Raw genomic sequence first — 18,533 nt, forward strand, 5'->3', positions numbered from 1 at the left:
TGGCCCCCTTAAATACCTTTTCTCATGATTGGATTAACCTGTCTATGAAGTTTAAGGCTTAATGGGCTCACCAAAACAATTGTGTGCTCCAATTAATCAGTGCTAGGTAGTTACAGGTATTCAAATCAACAAAATGACAAGGGTGCCCAAATTTATGCACCTGTCTAATTTTGTTTTGATGCATATTGCACATCTTCTGTTAATCCAATAAACCTGTCCTTCAGTTGTTTGGATCAGCAATTTCATTTTGATCTATGAAACACCCAATTATTTATAAATAATTTCTTTAAAAAAATCACGGAAATTGTCAGGGGTGCCTAAACTTTTGCATATGACTGTATATATATATATATATATATATATATATATATATATATATATATATATATATATATATATATATATATATATATATATATAAATATATGTCTAAAAAGTGTATACATTTGTTTATATGTGTAAATATGTATGTATGTATGTATGCACATACATATTTAAACATATAAAACACATAAAAACACGTTTATTCTTATATAGACACACACAAATAAGTGACTCGACCGGCATTACTGCACGTGGAAAAAGGATGTATCCATCTGTTTGAATATCGTTATGTTGCACAATGGAGTTCAATTAAAAACTCCTTTGTCCAACTAAGGACTTACAGCATTAAAGAATGATTCAGGAAAGTATTGCTGCTTATTTGCTTTAATCTAACTGCTATATGACACGGATGTGAATGAACTTTGGAAATATGACTGCATGCTTGAATAAGGCTAAAATGAATACTTGCCTCGAATGTCCTTCAGAACTGCAGAGCGATACCCATTAACGGTTTGGTGATTGAGACAATTAGTTGATCTGTCTTTGGGACTCTGAATTATAATTGACAACTGAGACACTTCATTTATCTCATTGCTGCCATTTATGTATCTCTGGATGGACATAGATCCTTATGATTTATCTATGGTAACAGATAGCTGCCAGATTTAGCAGTGTTATCCTCTGGTAGAGGTGTTATCCATCTAGTGCTAAATATTTGTTTGTATTGTGTGTACCTTACTGCATAGATCCTCATTTGGATATGTATGGTGACAGATTCCTGCAGTCTCTACAGGGTCACCCTCTGGTAGAGGTGTTACAGCTTTTCAATTATTTTCACCAATACTTAATTGAATGTTCTTGTGTAACATGTTTTGGCAAGCTGGCAATTCTTTTATATTAGACATTTAGAACTTTAGGTTCTTTTCTTCCTTAAAGGGACACGAAACCCAAATTTTCTCTCTCATGATTTAGAAAGATCATGCAATTTTAAACAACTTTCTAATTTACTTCAATTATCTAGTTTGCTTCATTCTCTTGATATCCTTTGCTGAAAAGCATATCTAGATAGGCTCAGAAGCTGCTGATTGGTAGCTGTTCATAGATGCCTTGTGTGGTTGGCTCTCCCATGTGCATTGCTATTTCTTAAACAAAAGATATATAAAACATAAAGCAAATTAGATAATAGAAGTAAATTGGAATGATGTTTAAAATTGTATTCTCTACTTTAATTATGGAAGAAAATGTTGAGGTTTAGTGTTCCTTTGGTTTTGGTGGTACTATGTATATTTGCAATTCATTTTTTGTATCTAATTATTATTGAGTTCTGATGTCTTTGTCTGTTTTGAGAGCAAGTACCATTACTCTCTTATATTCTGGGAAAAAGGAGAGTGTGTGTAACACAAGTATCCTATATTAGTCCACAAAGGACGTTTATGGAGGCTGCTGAGTGCCAAAAGTAATGAGTGAATATAAATGGAAAAGAAGCACCTATAGCAGCACTTCCTCATAGAGAGTATGGGGAGGTAGGTACCCCTATCATTAAAAAGAAAATTTATGCTTACCTGATAAATGTATTTCTTTTTAGACACGATGAGTCCACGGATCATCTTCATTACTTATGGGATATTCACCTCCTGCTCAGCAGGAGGAGGCAAAGAGCACAACAGCAGAGCTGTTAAATAGGATGAATGTGTATAAGGTGGCGCAAATTAATGCCGTTTCGACTTAGTGGTGTCTGTTGCTTGGTGAAAATTAATAAAATTAATAAAAATAATGAAAATAATAAATAATAGCGTTGCAAATAAGGAGGTAAATACCCTACTTAGAGGTCCTGTCTGTATTGTTCCTACTGTGATTGAAGGAACCGTATGTATCCTGCTGCTAACATATGTGTGTCAAAGTAAAAAAATCAATTTGTACTACAGAAGTAAAAATAATCCAATTTATTACAAAATATATGGTATGTAAGAGATACCCTTTTAACCTAAAGGGAAAGGTGGGAAAGAACTCGAGGTGACAATCACAAGCCTAAATCCAAATAAGCCTATGTATTGGATAAGGTAGTGCCTAATGCCAAATATAATGGAATAAAAAATTAGAAAAAGAACAGGGGCATTAATATGGCACACTTAAAGGGATACTGAACCCAAAAAAATTATTTCATGATTCAGATAGAGCATGTAATTATAAGCAACTTTCTAATTTACTTCTATTATCAATTTTTCTTCGTTCTCTTGCTATCTTTATTTTAAAAAGAAGGCATCTAAGCTAAGGAGTCAGCAAATTTTTGATTCAGTACCATGGACAGCACTTTTTTTATTGGTGCTGTCCAATCAGCAAAGACATCCCAGGTTGTTTACCAAAATGGGCCGGCATCTAAACTTACATTCTTGCTTTTCAAATAAACATACCAAGAGAATAAAGAAAATTTGATAATAGGAGTTTATTAGAAAGTTGCTTAAAATTGCATGCTCTATCTGAATCACGAAAGAAAAAATTTGGGTACAGTGTCCCTTTAAAGGGATTGTCCTCTCATACATGAAGGGTAGGTGATTATGTAGTGTGATATTGTGTATTGATTAAAACTTAACGTTTATTAAGAAGTAGATAAAATATTATCAATATTGTGGACCATGCCACATTTAAATAAAAACAGATTTTATCACTAATCTTAAACCAAAAAATAATAAATCAAAATAAATGTATTACAAAAACAAAAAATAAATGCACTGTGAGCTCTCTGTTATAGGAGTAACCTCCTATCATACCAAAATTAACTTAGTATATATTAAACCAGGGTAGATACGTATAAATAGGCTATACTTATTGTTATAAACCGCAGCAAGCTTAGAGGGAAGTGTAGGAAACGTTACTATTATCCAAATTGATTCTATTGCCTTAAGCGGTAATCACACTATTCTCAGTTTCCACACTTTCCTTATCGTAAACTAAGCTGTGTAATTACACCTAAGTAGGTGCCCTAAAAGAGGGCCAACGTTTAGCCAATATTTAAATAATTGAACCAGTACCCGGTAAACTATTTTAAAAAAAAAAAACAATTGTGACAGAGAGCGCAGTGCATTTATTTTTTGTTTTTGTAATACATTTATTTTGATTTATTATTTTTTGGTTTAAGATTAGTGATAAAATCTGTTTTTATTTAAAAGTGGCATGGTCCACAATATTGATAATATTTTATCTACTTCAAAATATATGGTATATACCTGAAAACTCAGATCTCATCTAAATATAAATAAAACATCCTTTACAATAAAATACATAAAACACCGGTGTTTCTATGGTACTGTCTAGGAAAGCTATTATGCTAAACAGTTAATAGTATCACAATCACAAAAGAGCTGTTAAATAGCTCCTCCCTTCCCTCCCACTCCAGTCATTCGACTGAAGTTGGGAAGAGAAAGGAAAAGCCAAGGTGCAGAGGTGTCTGAAGTTTACAAAAATTAACAACCTGTCTTAAAAGAACAGGGCGGACCGTGGACTCATCGTGTCTAAAAAGAAATACATTTATCAGGTAAGCATAAATTTTCTTTTCTTTTTAAAGACACAATGAGTCCACGGAACATCTTCATTATTTATGGGATACAATACCCAAGCTAGAGGACACAGATGATACGGGAGGGACAAGACAGGGAACCTAAACGGAAGGCACCACTGCTTGAAGAACCTTTCTCCCAAAAGCGGCCTCAGCTGAAGCAAAAGTATCAAATTTATACAAATTAGAAAAAGTGTGAAGAGAGGACCAAGTTGAAGCCTTGCAAATCTGTTCAACAGAAGCTTCATTTTTGAATGCCCATGAGGAAGCAACAGCCCTAGTGGAATGAGCCGTAACTCTTTAAGGAAGCTGCTGTCCAGCAGTCTCATATGCAAAACGGATGATACTTTTCAGCCAAAAAGAAAGAGAGCTAGACGTAGCTTTCTGACCCTTACGTTTTCCAGAGAAAATTACAAACAGAGAAGAGGACTGACGAAAGTCCTTAGTCGCTTGTAAGTAAAATTTTAAAGCACGGACTACGTCCAAATTGTGCAGAAGACGTTCCTTCTGAGAAGGATTAGGACACAAGGAAGGAACAACAATCTCCTGATTAATGTTCCTGTCTGAAACAACCTTAAGAAGGAACCCTAGTTTAGTACGTAAAACTACCTATTCTGAATGGAAAATAAGGTAAGGCGAATTGTATTGCAACGCCAAAAGCTCAGACACTCTTCAAGCTGAAAAAATAGCAACAAGAAATAAAACTTTCCAAGATAACAACTTAATATCTAGGGAATGCATAGACTCAAACAAAGCCCCTTGAAGAACTTTAAGAACTAAATTCAGACTCCATGGAAGAGTAACTGGTTTGAACACAGGCCTGATCCTAACCAAAACCTGACAAAAAGATTGAACATCTGGGAAATCTGCCAGACGTTTGTGTAACAAAATAGATAAGGCAGAGATCTGACCCTTTAGGGAACTTGTCGATAAACCCTTCTCCAAACCTTCTTGGAGAAAAAGACAAAATTCTGGGAATCCTAACTCTACTCCATGAGTAGCCCTTGGATTCACACCAATAGAGATATTTACGCCATATCTTATGGTAAATCTTTCTAGTTACATGCTTACGCGCCTGAATCAAGGTCTCTATGACCGAATCAGAAAAACCCAGCTTGGATAGGATTAAGCGTTCAATCTCCAAGCAGTCAGCTTCAGAGAAACTAGATTTGGGTGAAGGAAGGGCCCTTGAATGAAAAGATCTTTCCTCAATGGAAGTCTCCAAGGTGGCAGGGATGACATGTCAACCAGATCGGCATACCAAATCCTGCGAGGCCACGCAGGGGCAATGAGGATCACTGATGCCTTCTCATGTTTGATTCGAGCAATGACCCGAGGAAGAAGTGCAAACGGGTGAAATAGATATGCTAGGCTGAAGGACCAAGGAACTGCCAGAGATGCCATGAGATCTAACACTGACTGACCCCATTTGAGAATCAGGATGGAGAATACTTCCGGATGGAGTTCCCACTCTCCTGGATGAAAAGTCTGCCTACTCAGAAAGTCCGCCTCCCAGTTGTCCACCCCTGGGATGTGGATCGCTGACAGAAGGCAAGAATGGGCCTCCGCCCACCGGATTATCTTGGCTACCTCGGTCATCGCTAAGGAACTCCTCGTTCCTCCCTGATGATTGATGTAAGCCACTGTCATTATGTTGTCCGACTGGAATCTGATGAACTGGGCCGAAGCCAACTGAGGCCAGGCCAGAAGAGCATTGAAGATCGCTCTTAGTTCCAGGATGTTTATAGGAAGACCGACAACAAGGAAAGGCAGTGCTCAGGATTCCACTCACACCAAACGGAAATGTTTGCACAGTCAGATCTGCTGCCTTCACGCTGACTAAATCCAGGCATAACACGCTCAGTGCTCGACTGGTCTCCTGCTGATGACGTCATCATCCGGTGCCAGTCCTGAGCGCTCCATCAAACGCCCTTCTGCAAAAATACACCAAACAACAAGGGAAGGCACCCGGTCTCCAACAATCACAGGAGACTTGGAACAGGACCAGGACACTCGCATCAAGTAATAGTTTATTGGACATCAGTAGGTGAGAAACACATCACATCCAAGAACATGGTCAGTCAGGATTGGTCAAACATGTTTCGTATAAACATACTGTACTTTATCAATGACCACCTACAACCTAATGACTGAAGCAGCTAGAATATATACCTACATAGCACCTCCCTAAAATCTAACCACCTATCCTGGTAGCAAACTCTTAATTAGTATTTGACACATCTATGTTCAACACACCTAAAGGATTTACATACATCAACAGCATATGCAGAATAAATAGATGTTAAAAGTAAAGAGATAAAAGTGGAAAAGGAGGCATACACTATACAAAAAAATTCTATGGAAGAAGACATTACGTCTTAAGCAGTGATTAAGTGTGCACTATATAAACACCAAGAAAATATTATATAGCAATAATACATTTTCTATTTAACAAATAATTTAATATCCCATTCAGAATTTAGGCCTCTTGGCACAACAGTTTCCAATTGGAAAATCCAAAAGACTTCCCTTTGTCTGAGAGTCTCCTCTCTATTGCCCCCTCTGGGGTGTCTGGGAATAGCTTGGATACACTGAAATGTCAGGAGGGAAATATCAGAATGATGTTCTTTCTTAAAGTTTAGTGACACTGGAGTGGTGGATTTGGGATCTTCAATGGAACTGAGATGCTCCAAAAATCTATCCTTAAGGGGGCGTGTAGTGAGCCCTACATATTGCTTATTGCACCCCCTACAGGTCAGAAGATAAATGACAAATGTAGAATTACAAGTGGAATATTGTTTAATCTGGTAAACTTTACCTGTGACTTGGGACTTAAATTCTGAACCAAACAATGCATATGTACAAGATTTACATCTACTGCTGTTATATTTGTGAAGCCAATTTTCCTTTTTTATTGCCGGCAGCATGGAGAGAGACAAAATATTGCCTAAAGTTTTGGCTTTACGAGAAACAAAGACACATCCTTCCTGCACAGTTTCCCTAAGTCCATCATCAATCTCTAGTATAGACAGTGAGTCGCGCACCATTTACAAATTTTATGGTACTCACTGCTGTACGTGGTGATGAACTTAGGTTTATTTTGTAAGGAGTTAGGCTCCCTTCTTTGTTCAAACAGGGAATCAACTTGTCTTTTGGCCCTCTCAAGGTTATTCTTGTCATATCCTCTTTGCAAGAAATGGTCAGTTAATTCCTTGGCATGAAATTCATACCTTTCTGGGTTAGTACAATTACGTTTAACTCGAATATACTGACTTTTGGGTATAGATACTACAGTGTGTCTCGGGTGACAAGAGGTAGCATTAAGGATTATGATACAATTCTACTTCAATGATTTGTTTCTCAACATTAGCATTTAGTTCTATATCCAAATATGAGACTCTTTCCCTACTATTTACATAAGTAAATTTTAAGTTCAAGTCATTGTTCTGTAGAAATGCTACAAATGAGGAGATGATCTCCTCAGGGCCTTTCCAGATAAACAAAAGGTCATCTATATAGCGACCAAAATATAATATATGTTCTCTGTAGGGGTTAGCATCTCCAAAGACGTGGGACAGCTCCCACCAACCCAAATAAAGGTTAGCATAGGAGGGGGCAAACTTAGCCCCCATAGCTGTTCCACGCCTCTGGAGATAGTAATCCCCCTCAAACATAAAAAAAATTATGAATGAGGAGAAAATCAAACGATCTGAGGATAAATTCCTTCAATTCAACACTATAGTTGGAGAAATGATAGAGGAAAAATCCAAAAGCCCCAATTTCCTTGTCATGAGGGATACAAGTATAAAGGGAGATAACATCCACCGAAATGATAGAATAACCTGCTTCCCATTTTAACTTTTCAATCTGTTTGATGACATCACTGGTGTCTCTCACATAGCTCATTAGTTTTTCTACGATGGGTTGTAAGTGGGCATCAATTATTTCAGACAGGGGTTCAATTAAGGAACCAATTCCTGCCACTATTGGGCGTCCTGGTGGCCTACACATGCTCTTATGAATTTTAGAGAGATAATGAAAAATCGCCACTTTTGGATACTTAACTATCAAAAATTCCAAATTCTTTTGTGTTATAACTCCATTATAGGCAGCCCAATCAATGATAGAATTGAGTTCCTTTTGAAAACGAAAGGTAGGATTATTGGGTAATTTAAGATAAACCTCAGCATCCGATAGCTGTCTCAAAGCTTCTTCTAGGTAATCCACTTGTAATTCTACATTTGTCATTTATCTTCTGACCTGTAGGGGGTGCAATAAGCAATATGTAGGGCTCACTACACGCCCCCTGAAGGATAGATTTTTGGAGCATCTCAGGTCCATTGAAGATCCCAAATCCATCACTCCAGTGTCACTACACTTTAAGAAAGAACATCATTCTGATATTTCCCTCCTGACATTTCAGTGTATCCTAGCTAAGCTATTCCCAGACACCCCAGAGGGGGCAATAGAGAAAAGACTCTCAGACAAAGGGAAGTCTTTTGGATTTTCCAATTGGAAACTGTTGTGCCAAGAGGCCTAAATTCTGAATGGGATATTAAATTATTTGTTAAATAGAAAATGTATTATTGCTATATAATATTTTCTTGGTGTTTATATAGTGCACACGTAATCACTGCTTAAGATATAATGTCTTCTTCCATATAATTTTTTTTTTTTGTATAGTGTATGCCTCCTTTTCCACTTTTATCTCTTTACTTTTAACATCTATTTATTCTGCATATGCTGTTGATGTATGTAAATCCTTTAGGTGTGTTAAACATAGGTGTGTCAAATACTAATTAAGAATTTGCTACCAGGATAGGTGGTTAGATTTTAGGGAGGTGCTATGTAGGTATATATTCTAGCTGCTTCAGTCATTAGGTTGTAGGTGGTCATTGATAAAGTACAGTATGTTTATACGAAACATGTTTGACCAAGCCTGACTGACCATGTTCTTGGATGTGATGTGTTTCTCACCTACTGATGTCCAATAAACTATTATGGCTTTTACTTGATGCGAGTGTCCTGGTCCTGTTCCAAGTGTCCTGTGATTGTTGGAGACCGGGTGCCTTCCCTTGTTGTTTGGTGTTTATAGGAAGAACAGACTCTGCCTGAGTCAATACTCCCTGAGCCTTTAGGGAACACCAGACAGTTCCACATCCTAAAAGGCTGGCGTCTGTTGTCACAATCACCCAGGAAAGTCTGCGAAAGCAGGTCCCATGGGAAGGATGATCCAGAGACAACCACCATTGAAGAGAGTCCCTCGTCTCCTGTTCCAGGGTTATTCGAGGAGACAAATCCGCATAATCTCCATTCCACTGCCTGAGCATGTTTAACTGCAGAGGCCTGAGGTGAAATCGAGCAAACGGTATGATGTCCATTGCCGCCAACATCAGTCCGATTACTTCCATGCACTGAGCCACTGACGGCCGAGGATTGGACTGAAGGGCTCGACAGGTATCTAGAATCTTCCATTTTCTGACCTCTGTCAGAAAAATCCTCATAGATATAGAATCGATTAGAGTTCCCAAGAAAGTCACCCTTGTCTTCGGGACTAAGGAACTCTTTTCCAGATTTACCTTCCACCCGTGAGTTCTCAGGAAGGATAGCACAATGTCGGTATGGGACCTTGCTTGTTGACAAGATGGCACCTGGATTAGAATATTGTCCAGATACGGCGCCACCGCAATGCCCAGCAGTCTTAGAACCGCCAGCAAAGACCCCAGAACCTTTGTGAAGATTTTGGGTGCCATGGCCAGACCGAAAGGAAGAGCCACGAACAGAAAGTGTTTGTCCAGAAAGGCAAACCTTAGGAACTTGTGATGATCTCTGTGGATAGGAACAAGAAGATATGCATCCTTTAAATCCACTGTCGTCATAAATTGACCCTCCTGGATCAATGGAAGAATGGTACGAATAGTTTCCATCTTGAATGATGAAAATCTGAGAAACTTGTTTAGACCCTTGAGATCTAGGATAGGTCTGAAAGTTCCCTCCTTTTTGGGAACTACAAACAGATTTGAATAAAAACCCTGCCCATGTTCCTGTACAGGAACAGGAAAAATTACTCCCAGGGAGGAAAGGTCTCTTACACAATGTAAGAACGCCTCTCTTTTTATCTGGTCTGCAGATAATCTTGAAAGAAGAAATCTTCCTCGGGGAGGAACATTTTTGAACTCCAGTTTCTATCCCTGAGACACTATTTCTATAGCCCAGGGATCCTGAACGTCCCGCACCCAAGCCTGAACAAAGAAAGAAAGTCTGCCCCCTACCAGATCCGTTCCCGGATCGGGGGCAAGCCCTTCATGCTGACATGGATTCAGCAGCAGGCTTCTTGGCTTGTTTACCCTTGTTCCAAGACTGGTTGGGTCTCCAAGTAGGCTTAGATTGCGAATAGTTTCCTTCCTGTTTAGAGGAGGAAGAGAAGGAATTGCCCTTGAAATTTCGAAAGGAACGAAAATTAATTTGTCGTCCTTTTTGTTTACTTCTCTTATCTTGAGGAAAGAGATGACCCTTACCTCCCGTGATATCTGAGATAATTTCCTTTAGGCCAGGCCCAAACAAGGTCTTTCCCATGTAAGGAATAGCTAGAAGCTTAGACTTAGATGATACGTCCACAGACCAAGGCTTTAACCATAAGGCTCTGCGGACTAGGATAGAGAACCCTGAACTCTTAGCTGCCAATTTAGAAATTTGCAGAGAAGCATCCGTAATAAAAGCATTGGCTAACTTCAGAGCTTTAATCCTATCTTGGATCTCCTCTAAAGAAGTCTCAGTCTTAAGAGACTCGGACAGAGCATCAAACCAATAAGCTGCCACACTGGTGAAAGTAGCAATGCACGCAGCCGGCTGCAACAGCAGGCCTTGGTGAACATAAATCTTTTTAAGTAGACCCTCCAACTTCTTGTCCATGCGGTCTTTAAAAGCACAACTATCCTCAATAGGAATAGTAGTTCGCTTGGCCAAGGTGGAAATAGCCCCTTCCACCTTAGGAACCGTTTGCCAAGCTTTCCTGACAGCATCAGCTATAGGAAACATCTTTTTGAAAATAGGAGAAGGAGAGAAGGGAATACCTGGTCTCTTCCATTCTTTAGAAACAATCTCCAAAGCTCACTTAGGAACTGGAAAAACATCTGAGTAAGAAGGAACTTAAAAATATCTGTCCAATTTACTCGATTTCGCAGGAGCGACCACTACTGTGGAATCACAGTCGTCTAAAGTGACCAAAACCTCCCTGAGTAACAGGCGGAGGTGTTCTAGTTTAAACCTGAAAGAGCCAACCTCTGAATCAGTCAGTCAAAGGTAAAGAACTCCCTGAATCTGAAATTTTGCCTTCCGATAGAACCTCTATACCTTCCAACTCAGTTCCCTGGGAGGGTACATCCGAGATTGCCACCATAGTATCAGAAACCTCACTTTTTTCCTCTTACGTTTGCCTTGTAGCATAGGAAAAGCAGACAACGCATCAGAAATTGTGGAAGACATAATCACAGCTATGTCTTTTAATGTAACTCCAGCAGGTGCTAGAGTAGAAGTACAGGGCACTGCTTGTGCGGGCGTTAAAGATTGGGACGCTTTGGGAGAAAGCTGCGGCATACTCTGAATCTTATCATTAGACTCCTGAGAAGCATCCGCCTTTGAAAAATTTTGTTCATGAAAAATTTTCTCTCTATAGCTTAAAGCCCTCTCAATACATGAGGGACAAAAAGGAACTGGTGGTTCCACATTGGCATCCAAACACATGGCGCAAGTAACATTTTGCACAGCTTCTGAATCCATTTCAGAGAACAGACAATAATGTAATGAGCAAAACGAAGTAAAATTATTAATACAAAAAATTTGTTACTGGCCCTTTAAATTTTAAAACTGAACTTTTTTACTGCATGTGAAAAAAACAGAGTTGTAAAATGAAAGCCAAACAGAGTACTGTGCCTTTAAATTCTAAATGCAAACTATTTTCCTGCTTAAAACAAAAACGTATCACTTATAGATAAATAAAAACGTTTTTAACCAACAATCAGACACCTCTACGCCTCAGCAGCTCTGCTGAGGTGCCTACCTGCTGACCGGTCTCACTGCAATGTCCCAGCGGTGCAGAAGAAAAAGACTCTGGAGCGCTAACAAACACTTGCTTATTCAGCCTGAAAAACCATGCGGTTCTAGAGCAATGATAAGACGTCACTGTCCTGCTAGTCTGAGAACCGATTAGCCCCACAGCTAAACCGGAACGTCTCCGGATGCCAGCCTAGATGAAACTGTGCAGCGTAATCCTCTAAGGAAGTGTGAAGCGCGTGAAAAACTGGCCCCACCCATTGTGGGCGTTAACATCTACACAGCCCGACCGGCTTTACTTTCAATAAAAAAATAACGATCGTGACAAACTTTACTCCCAGCCCCAGTGCCTGTACATAAGCTGCCATTAAAAAGCACCCTCCATACATAGAGAGCCTGAAGTCCCATGTCAAAGGCTCCATTTGCCTTATATATATTAAAGGTATAATTGAAGTGCCCACTTTCCTCTGAGACTTTGTTAGTTATTCCCCAGAATAAAAAGTCTGCACTTACCTTAATGCTGTCCGACAGCAGGACAGCCCAACAGGTTTAAGAGGTCCTCTCCCTCCTATAGCCCTGTGGAAAATGATAAGGCCTGAGTTAGTACTTGCTTAGGCCATCAGGATAAGTGCAGCAGAAAAGTATGGGAGGCGCAGTGAGAATTATGTCCCACCAGTTCCCATTGCTCTAAAGCCACCAAGAGCTCTACTGAAGAGACTGATATGGACTACGGCTACATCCTAGAACAAAGCAGCACAATCTTGCAATACTTTAAAAATAATAAACTCTTGATTGAAGAATCTATACTAACACCTCACTTTACCGCTTCCTATCACTAACGTAGGCAAAGAGAATGACTAGGGTGGGAGGGAAGGGAGGAGCTATTTAACAGCTCTGCTGTGGTGCTCTTTGCCTCCTCCTGCTGACCAGGAGGTGAATATCCCATAAGTAATGAAGATGATCCGTGGACTCATCGGGTCTTTAAAAAGAAATATAACTTTTAATAACGATCAAAAAAATATAAAAATCCATAGGAGACAGATAACACAAACAACATGTAGTGTTAAAAACGGCACAGATGGATACCTACAAACAACAACAACCCAAAGAGTAATAATATCACTGGTAGTTAAATACTGGGATGAATATAGGGCCCCCTAATATTATATATGTGCATATATTAGTCTATTAAGTGGACACTGTTCAAACATGTGAAAGGGGTAAATACCCCAATAGGGGGTGCCAATATATAGACCCTGAGTTACTGGCCTAATCCGAATGTGGAACAATTTTCACACAAATGAATATGTAAAACTGTATGAACAATTCAACCACTCTATTTTAGTGGTTGAATTGTTCATACAGTTTTACATATCCGTTTGTGTGCAAATGGGAAAAAAAATAATGACTACTTTAGATAGAGAGGAAATGCAGTATAAGGCAGAATGTGTAATACTAAGCCACTGAGATAGCAGGCACACATGGGGGGTGTAATACATGCATTATATAAGGGGGGGGGTAAAATGCTAAGTTACTGAGACAAGAAACATGCATTATATAAGGGGGTATAATACTGAGTTACAGAGATGGGACGTATGCATTATTTAAGGGGGGGTAATAATGCTGAGTTACAGAGATGGAACATATGCATTATATAAGGGGGTATAATGCTGAGTTACAGAGATGGGACATATGCATTATATAAGGGGGTATAATGCTGAGTTACAGAGATGGGACATATGCATTATATAAGGGGGTATAATGCTGAGTTACAGAGATGGGACATATGCATTATATAAGGGGATATAATGCCGAGTTACAGAGATGGGACATATGCATTATATAAGGGGGGTATAATGCTGAGTTACAGAGATGGGACATATGCATTATATAAGGGGGCATAATTCTTAGTTACAGAGATGGGACATATGCATTATATAAGAGGGTAAAATGCTGAGTTACAGAGATGGGACATATGCATTATATAAGGGGGTATAATGCTGAGTTACAGAGATGGGACATATGCATTATATAAGGGGGTATAATGCCGAGTTACAGAGATGGGACATATGCATTATTTAAGGGGGTATAATGAGTTACAGAGATGGGACATATGCATTATATAAGGGGGTATTATGCCGAGTTACAGAGATGGGACATATGCATTATATAAGGGGGTATAATGCCGAGTTACAGAGATGGGACATATGCATTATTTAAGGGGGTATAAAGCTGAGTTACAGAGATGGGACATATGCATTATATAAGGGGGTATAATGCTGAGTTACAGAGATGGGATATACAGTATGCACTATATAAAGGGGTATAATGCCGAGTTACAGAGATGGAACATATGCATTATTTAAGGGGGTATAATACCGAGTTACAGAGATGGGACATATGCATTATTTAAGGGTGTATAATGCCGAGTTACAGAGATGGGACATATGCATTATTTAAGGGGGTATAATGCCGAGTTACAGAGATGGGACATATGCATTATTTAAGGGGGTATAATGCCGAGTTACAGAGATGGAATATACAGTATGCATTATATAAGGGGGTATAATGCCGAGTTACAGAGATGGAATATACAGTATGCATTATATAAGGGGGTATAATGCCGAGTTACAGAGATGGAATATACAGTATGCATTATATAAGGGGGTATAATGCCGAGTTACAGAGATGGGATATACAGTATGCATTATATAAGGGGGTATAATGCCGAGTTACAGAGATGGAACATATGCATTATTTAAGGGGGTATAATGCCGAGTTACAGAGATGGGACATATGCATTATTTAAGGGTGTATAATGCCGAGTTACAGAGATGGGACATATGCATTATTTAAGGGGGTATAATGCCGAGTTACAGAGATGGGACATATGCATTATTTAAAAGAGTATAATGTAGAGTTACAGAGATGGGACATATGCATTATTTAAGGGGGTATAATGCCGAGTTACAGAGATGGAATATACAGTATGCATTATATAAGGGGGTATAATGCCGAGTTACAGAGATGGAATATACAGTATGCATTATATAAGGGGGTATAATGCTGAGTTACATAGATGGGACACATATGCATTATATAAGGGGGTATAATGCTGAGTTACAGAGATGGGACATATGTATTATATAAGGGGGCATAATGCTGAGTTACAGAGATGAGACATATGCATTATATAAGGGGGGCATAATGCTGAGTTACAAAGATGGGACATATTCATTATATAAAAGAAGGGTATAATACTGAGTTACAGAAATGGGACATACGCATTATATAAGGGGGTATAATGCTGAGTTACAGAGATGGGACATATGCATTATATAAGGGGGTATAATGCTGACTTACAGAGATGGGACATATGCATTTAATAAGGGGGTATAATGCTGAGTTACAGAGATGGGACATATGTATTATATAAGGGGGTATAATGCTGACTTACAGAGATGGGACATATGCATTTAATAAGGGGGTATAATGCTGACTTACAGAGATGGGACATATGCATTATATAAGGGGGTATAATGCTGAGTTGCAGAGATAGGACATATGCATTATATAAGGGGGGTATAATGCCGAGTTACAGAGATGGGACATATGCATTATTTAAGGGGGTATAATGCAGAGTTACAGAGATGGGACATATGCATTATTTAAGGGGGTATAATGCCGAGTTACAGAGATGGAATATACAGTATGCATTATATAAGGCGGTATAATGCCGAGTTACAGAGATGGGATATACAGTATGCATTATATAAGGGGGTATAATGCCGAGTTACAGAGATGGAACATACAGTATGCATTATATAAGGGGGTATAATGCTGAGTTACAGAGATGGAATATACAGTATGCATTATATAAGGGGGTATAATGCTGAGTTACAGAGATGGAACATACAGTATGCATTATATAAGGGGGTATAATGCTGAGTTACAGAGATGGAATATACAGTATGCATTATATAAGGGGGTATAATGCTGAGTTACAGAGATGGGATATACAGTATGCATTATATAAGGGGGTATAATGCTGAGTTACAGAGATGGAACATACAGTATGCAATATATAAGGGGGTATAATGCGGAGTTACAAAGATGGAATATACAGTATGCATTATATAAGGGGGTATAATGCCGAGTTACAGAGATGGGACATATGCATTATTTAAGGGTGTATAATGCCGAGTTACAGAGATGGAATATACAGTATGCATTATATAAGGGGGTATAATGCTGAGTTACAGAGATAGTGGGTATTATAGTTATTGGGTGATTGCTTCAGCAGTGAAGAGAAAGAGGAGTGGAAAGAGAGAGCACATCTCTGAGAAAAACAAGCGCACCATTTCCTGAGAAAATACAACGGTTAGGAGATAGCTGTACTCACTTTCTTTGAAACGAATCCTCTTCTATTTTCCTCTTACGCTGCAGTGACGTAAATTTCTCTTCTAAATGCTTTATTCTGGAATATAACATAAGGTTAAAGGGACACTCAAGTCAAAATAAACTTTTATGAACCAGCTAGAACAGCAGTTTTAAGACACTTTCCAATTTACTACCATTATTAAATTGTGCAGTCTTTTTATATTCACACTTTCTGGGGAACAAGCTCCTACTGATCATGTGCACAAGCTCACAGGGTATATGTATACTAGTCTGTGATTGGCGGATGTCTGTCACATGATATGGGGGCAGGAAAATGGGAGAAAAATTAAATTACTGCTTATATGAAATTCGGAGTAGGTGTTATTGCATTGTCTTTTTATTATGCATTTGTTAATTATGCAATAATATTGAAATGAGTGGTCCTTTAAGCCTTTTATCACTTTCCACTAAAATCTCCATTCAGTAAGGTATATAAAACATTGAGGCGTTAAACTAATTTTCCTGGTAAAATGTTTTATGTTTAGTAAAAAAAACAAAAAAAACTTTGAAATGCACTTTTATTTTTTAAACAATTTCAGGGAACTTATCTCTGACAGGAGTGCATTCTACTCAGTCATTGCTTGACCGGTGCAGAAGCTCATATGAAATGTCATTTAAAGGGACATGAAACCCAAAAATGTTCTTTCGTGATTCAGATAGAGAATACCATTTTAAACAACTTTCCAATTTACTTCAATTATTTAATTTGCTTCCTTTTCTTGTTATCCTTTGCTGAAAGGTTTATCTAGGAAAGCTCAGGAGCTGCAAAGAACCTAGGTTCTAGCTGCTGATTGGTTGCTGCATACACTGATTGTCATTGGCTCACCCATGTGTTCAGTCAGCAACCAGTAGTGCATTGCTGCTCATTCAACAAAGCAGACCAAGAGAACGTAAAAAAATTGATAATAGGAGCAAATTAAAAAATTGCTTAAAATTGCATACTCTATCTGAATCATGAAAGAAAAAATGTGGGTTTCATATCCCTTTAAGTGCAGATATATACTTGGTATATATAAACATTGCACTAATATCCCTATTAATGGAAGCCTGTGAGTTAGGTGACATGAGAATTGGATTCTGTTACTGGAAGACATAAAACACAAAAGGAAAATCAGATTCAGGAGAGAACATTAGGAGGAAACTAAAAGCAATGACATCACCATGCACGGTGTCAACAACACTATGCAGCAGAGCAGACTACACCACAGACATTAAAAATAGAGTTGGAGGAAAAGGAGGAGGAGGAGATGCCCTTTAAGTAAAAAGCTGCAGAACATTATTCTCTAGAAAACTCAGACACTTTAGATAGCACTAAGAATCTGAAGTAGGTGATGGGATGCAGCCTATTAATAAAAGAACAAATAGATCATTGAGGTAGCAAGGAAAGAGCAGACTTTAACCCATGATGTGTGAACTAGACTCAGACATGAGAAGGAACATTATGGACCATAATAATGTCAAGAAGCAGAAATATATTTATTGCTCACATTTCACTTTCTTATTTAGATGTGGATAAGATCAAATGCAAAAAGAAACTGCTATTATATGTTAGACCATTTCACTATTGCACTATTGCTTGCATATAACTAGATGTTTAACTCTTGCATATAACTAGGTGTTTAACTCTTGCAGTGATGCACTACTAGAGCTAGTTGAACACATCTGGTGAGCCAATGACAAGAGACATATGCGTTTAGTCACTGATCGCCACCTAGCTACCACTAATGCATTGCTGCTACTGAGAATATGCTTTTCACTACAGGATCCCAAGAGAAAAAAGTACATTTTATAACAGAAGTGAATTTAAAAGTGTCTTAAAATGGCACGCTCTCCAAATGGTCCCTATCCATAAACCCATGTTGCTCTAGATGTTCCTTCCCCAAGGCCAACTTAATTCACTGCTTTTGGTTATGTCCTAAAGTTAAAGGGACAGTTAAGTCCAAAATAAACTTTCATGATTCAAATAGGGCATGTCATTTTAAACAACTTTTCAATTTACCTTTATCACCAATTTTGCTTTGTTTTCTTAGTATTCTTAGTTCAAAGTTAAACCTAGATAGGCTCATATGCTAATTTCTTAGACCTTGAAGGCCGCCTCTTATGTGAATGCATTTTGACAGATATTATTGAACTTATGCACGTGAAGTTACCTAGGAGTAAGCAC

The 18,533-nt window shown here is 38.4% G+C and overlaps 1 protein-coding gene across 1 annotated transcript in view; it reads right to left on the bottom strand.

The window, feature by feature from the left end:
- Window positions 1–18,533, bottom strand: part of CCDC57 (coiled-coil domain containing 57) — a 233,531-nt gene that overhangs the window by 179,996 nt on the left and 35,002 nt on the right. The window contains exon 6 of the mRNA XM_053705728.1: window positions 16,332–16,406. Within this exon, the coding sequence (XP_053561703.1) occupies window positions 16,332–16,406 (75 nt within the window). The remainder of the gene's footprint in view (window positions 1–16,331; window positions 16,407–18,533) is intronic.

This window comes from Bombina bombina, chromosome 1, assembly GCF_027579735.1.
Source record: "Bombina bombina isolate aBomBom1 chromosome 1, aBomBom1.pri, whole genome shotgun sequence".
NCBI classification, from domain to species: Eukaryota; Metazoa; Chordata; class Amphibia; order Anura; family Bombinatoridae; genus Bombina; species Bombina bombina.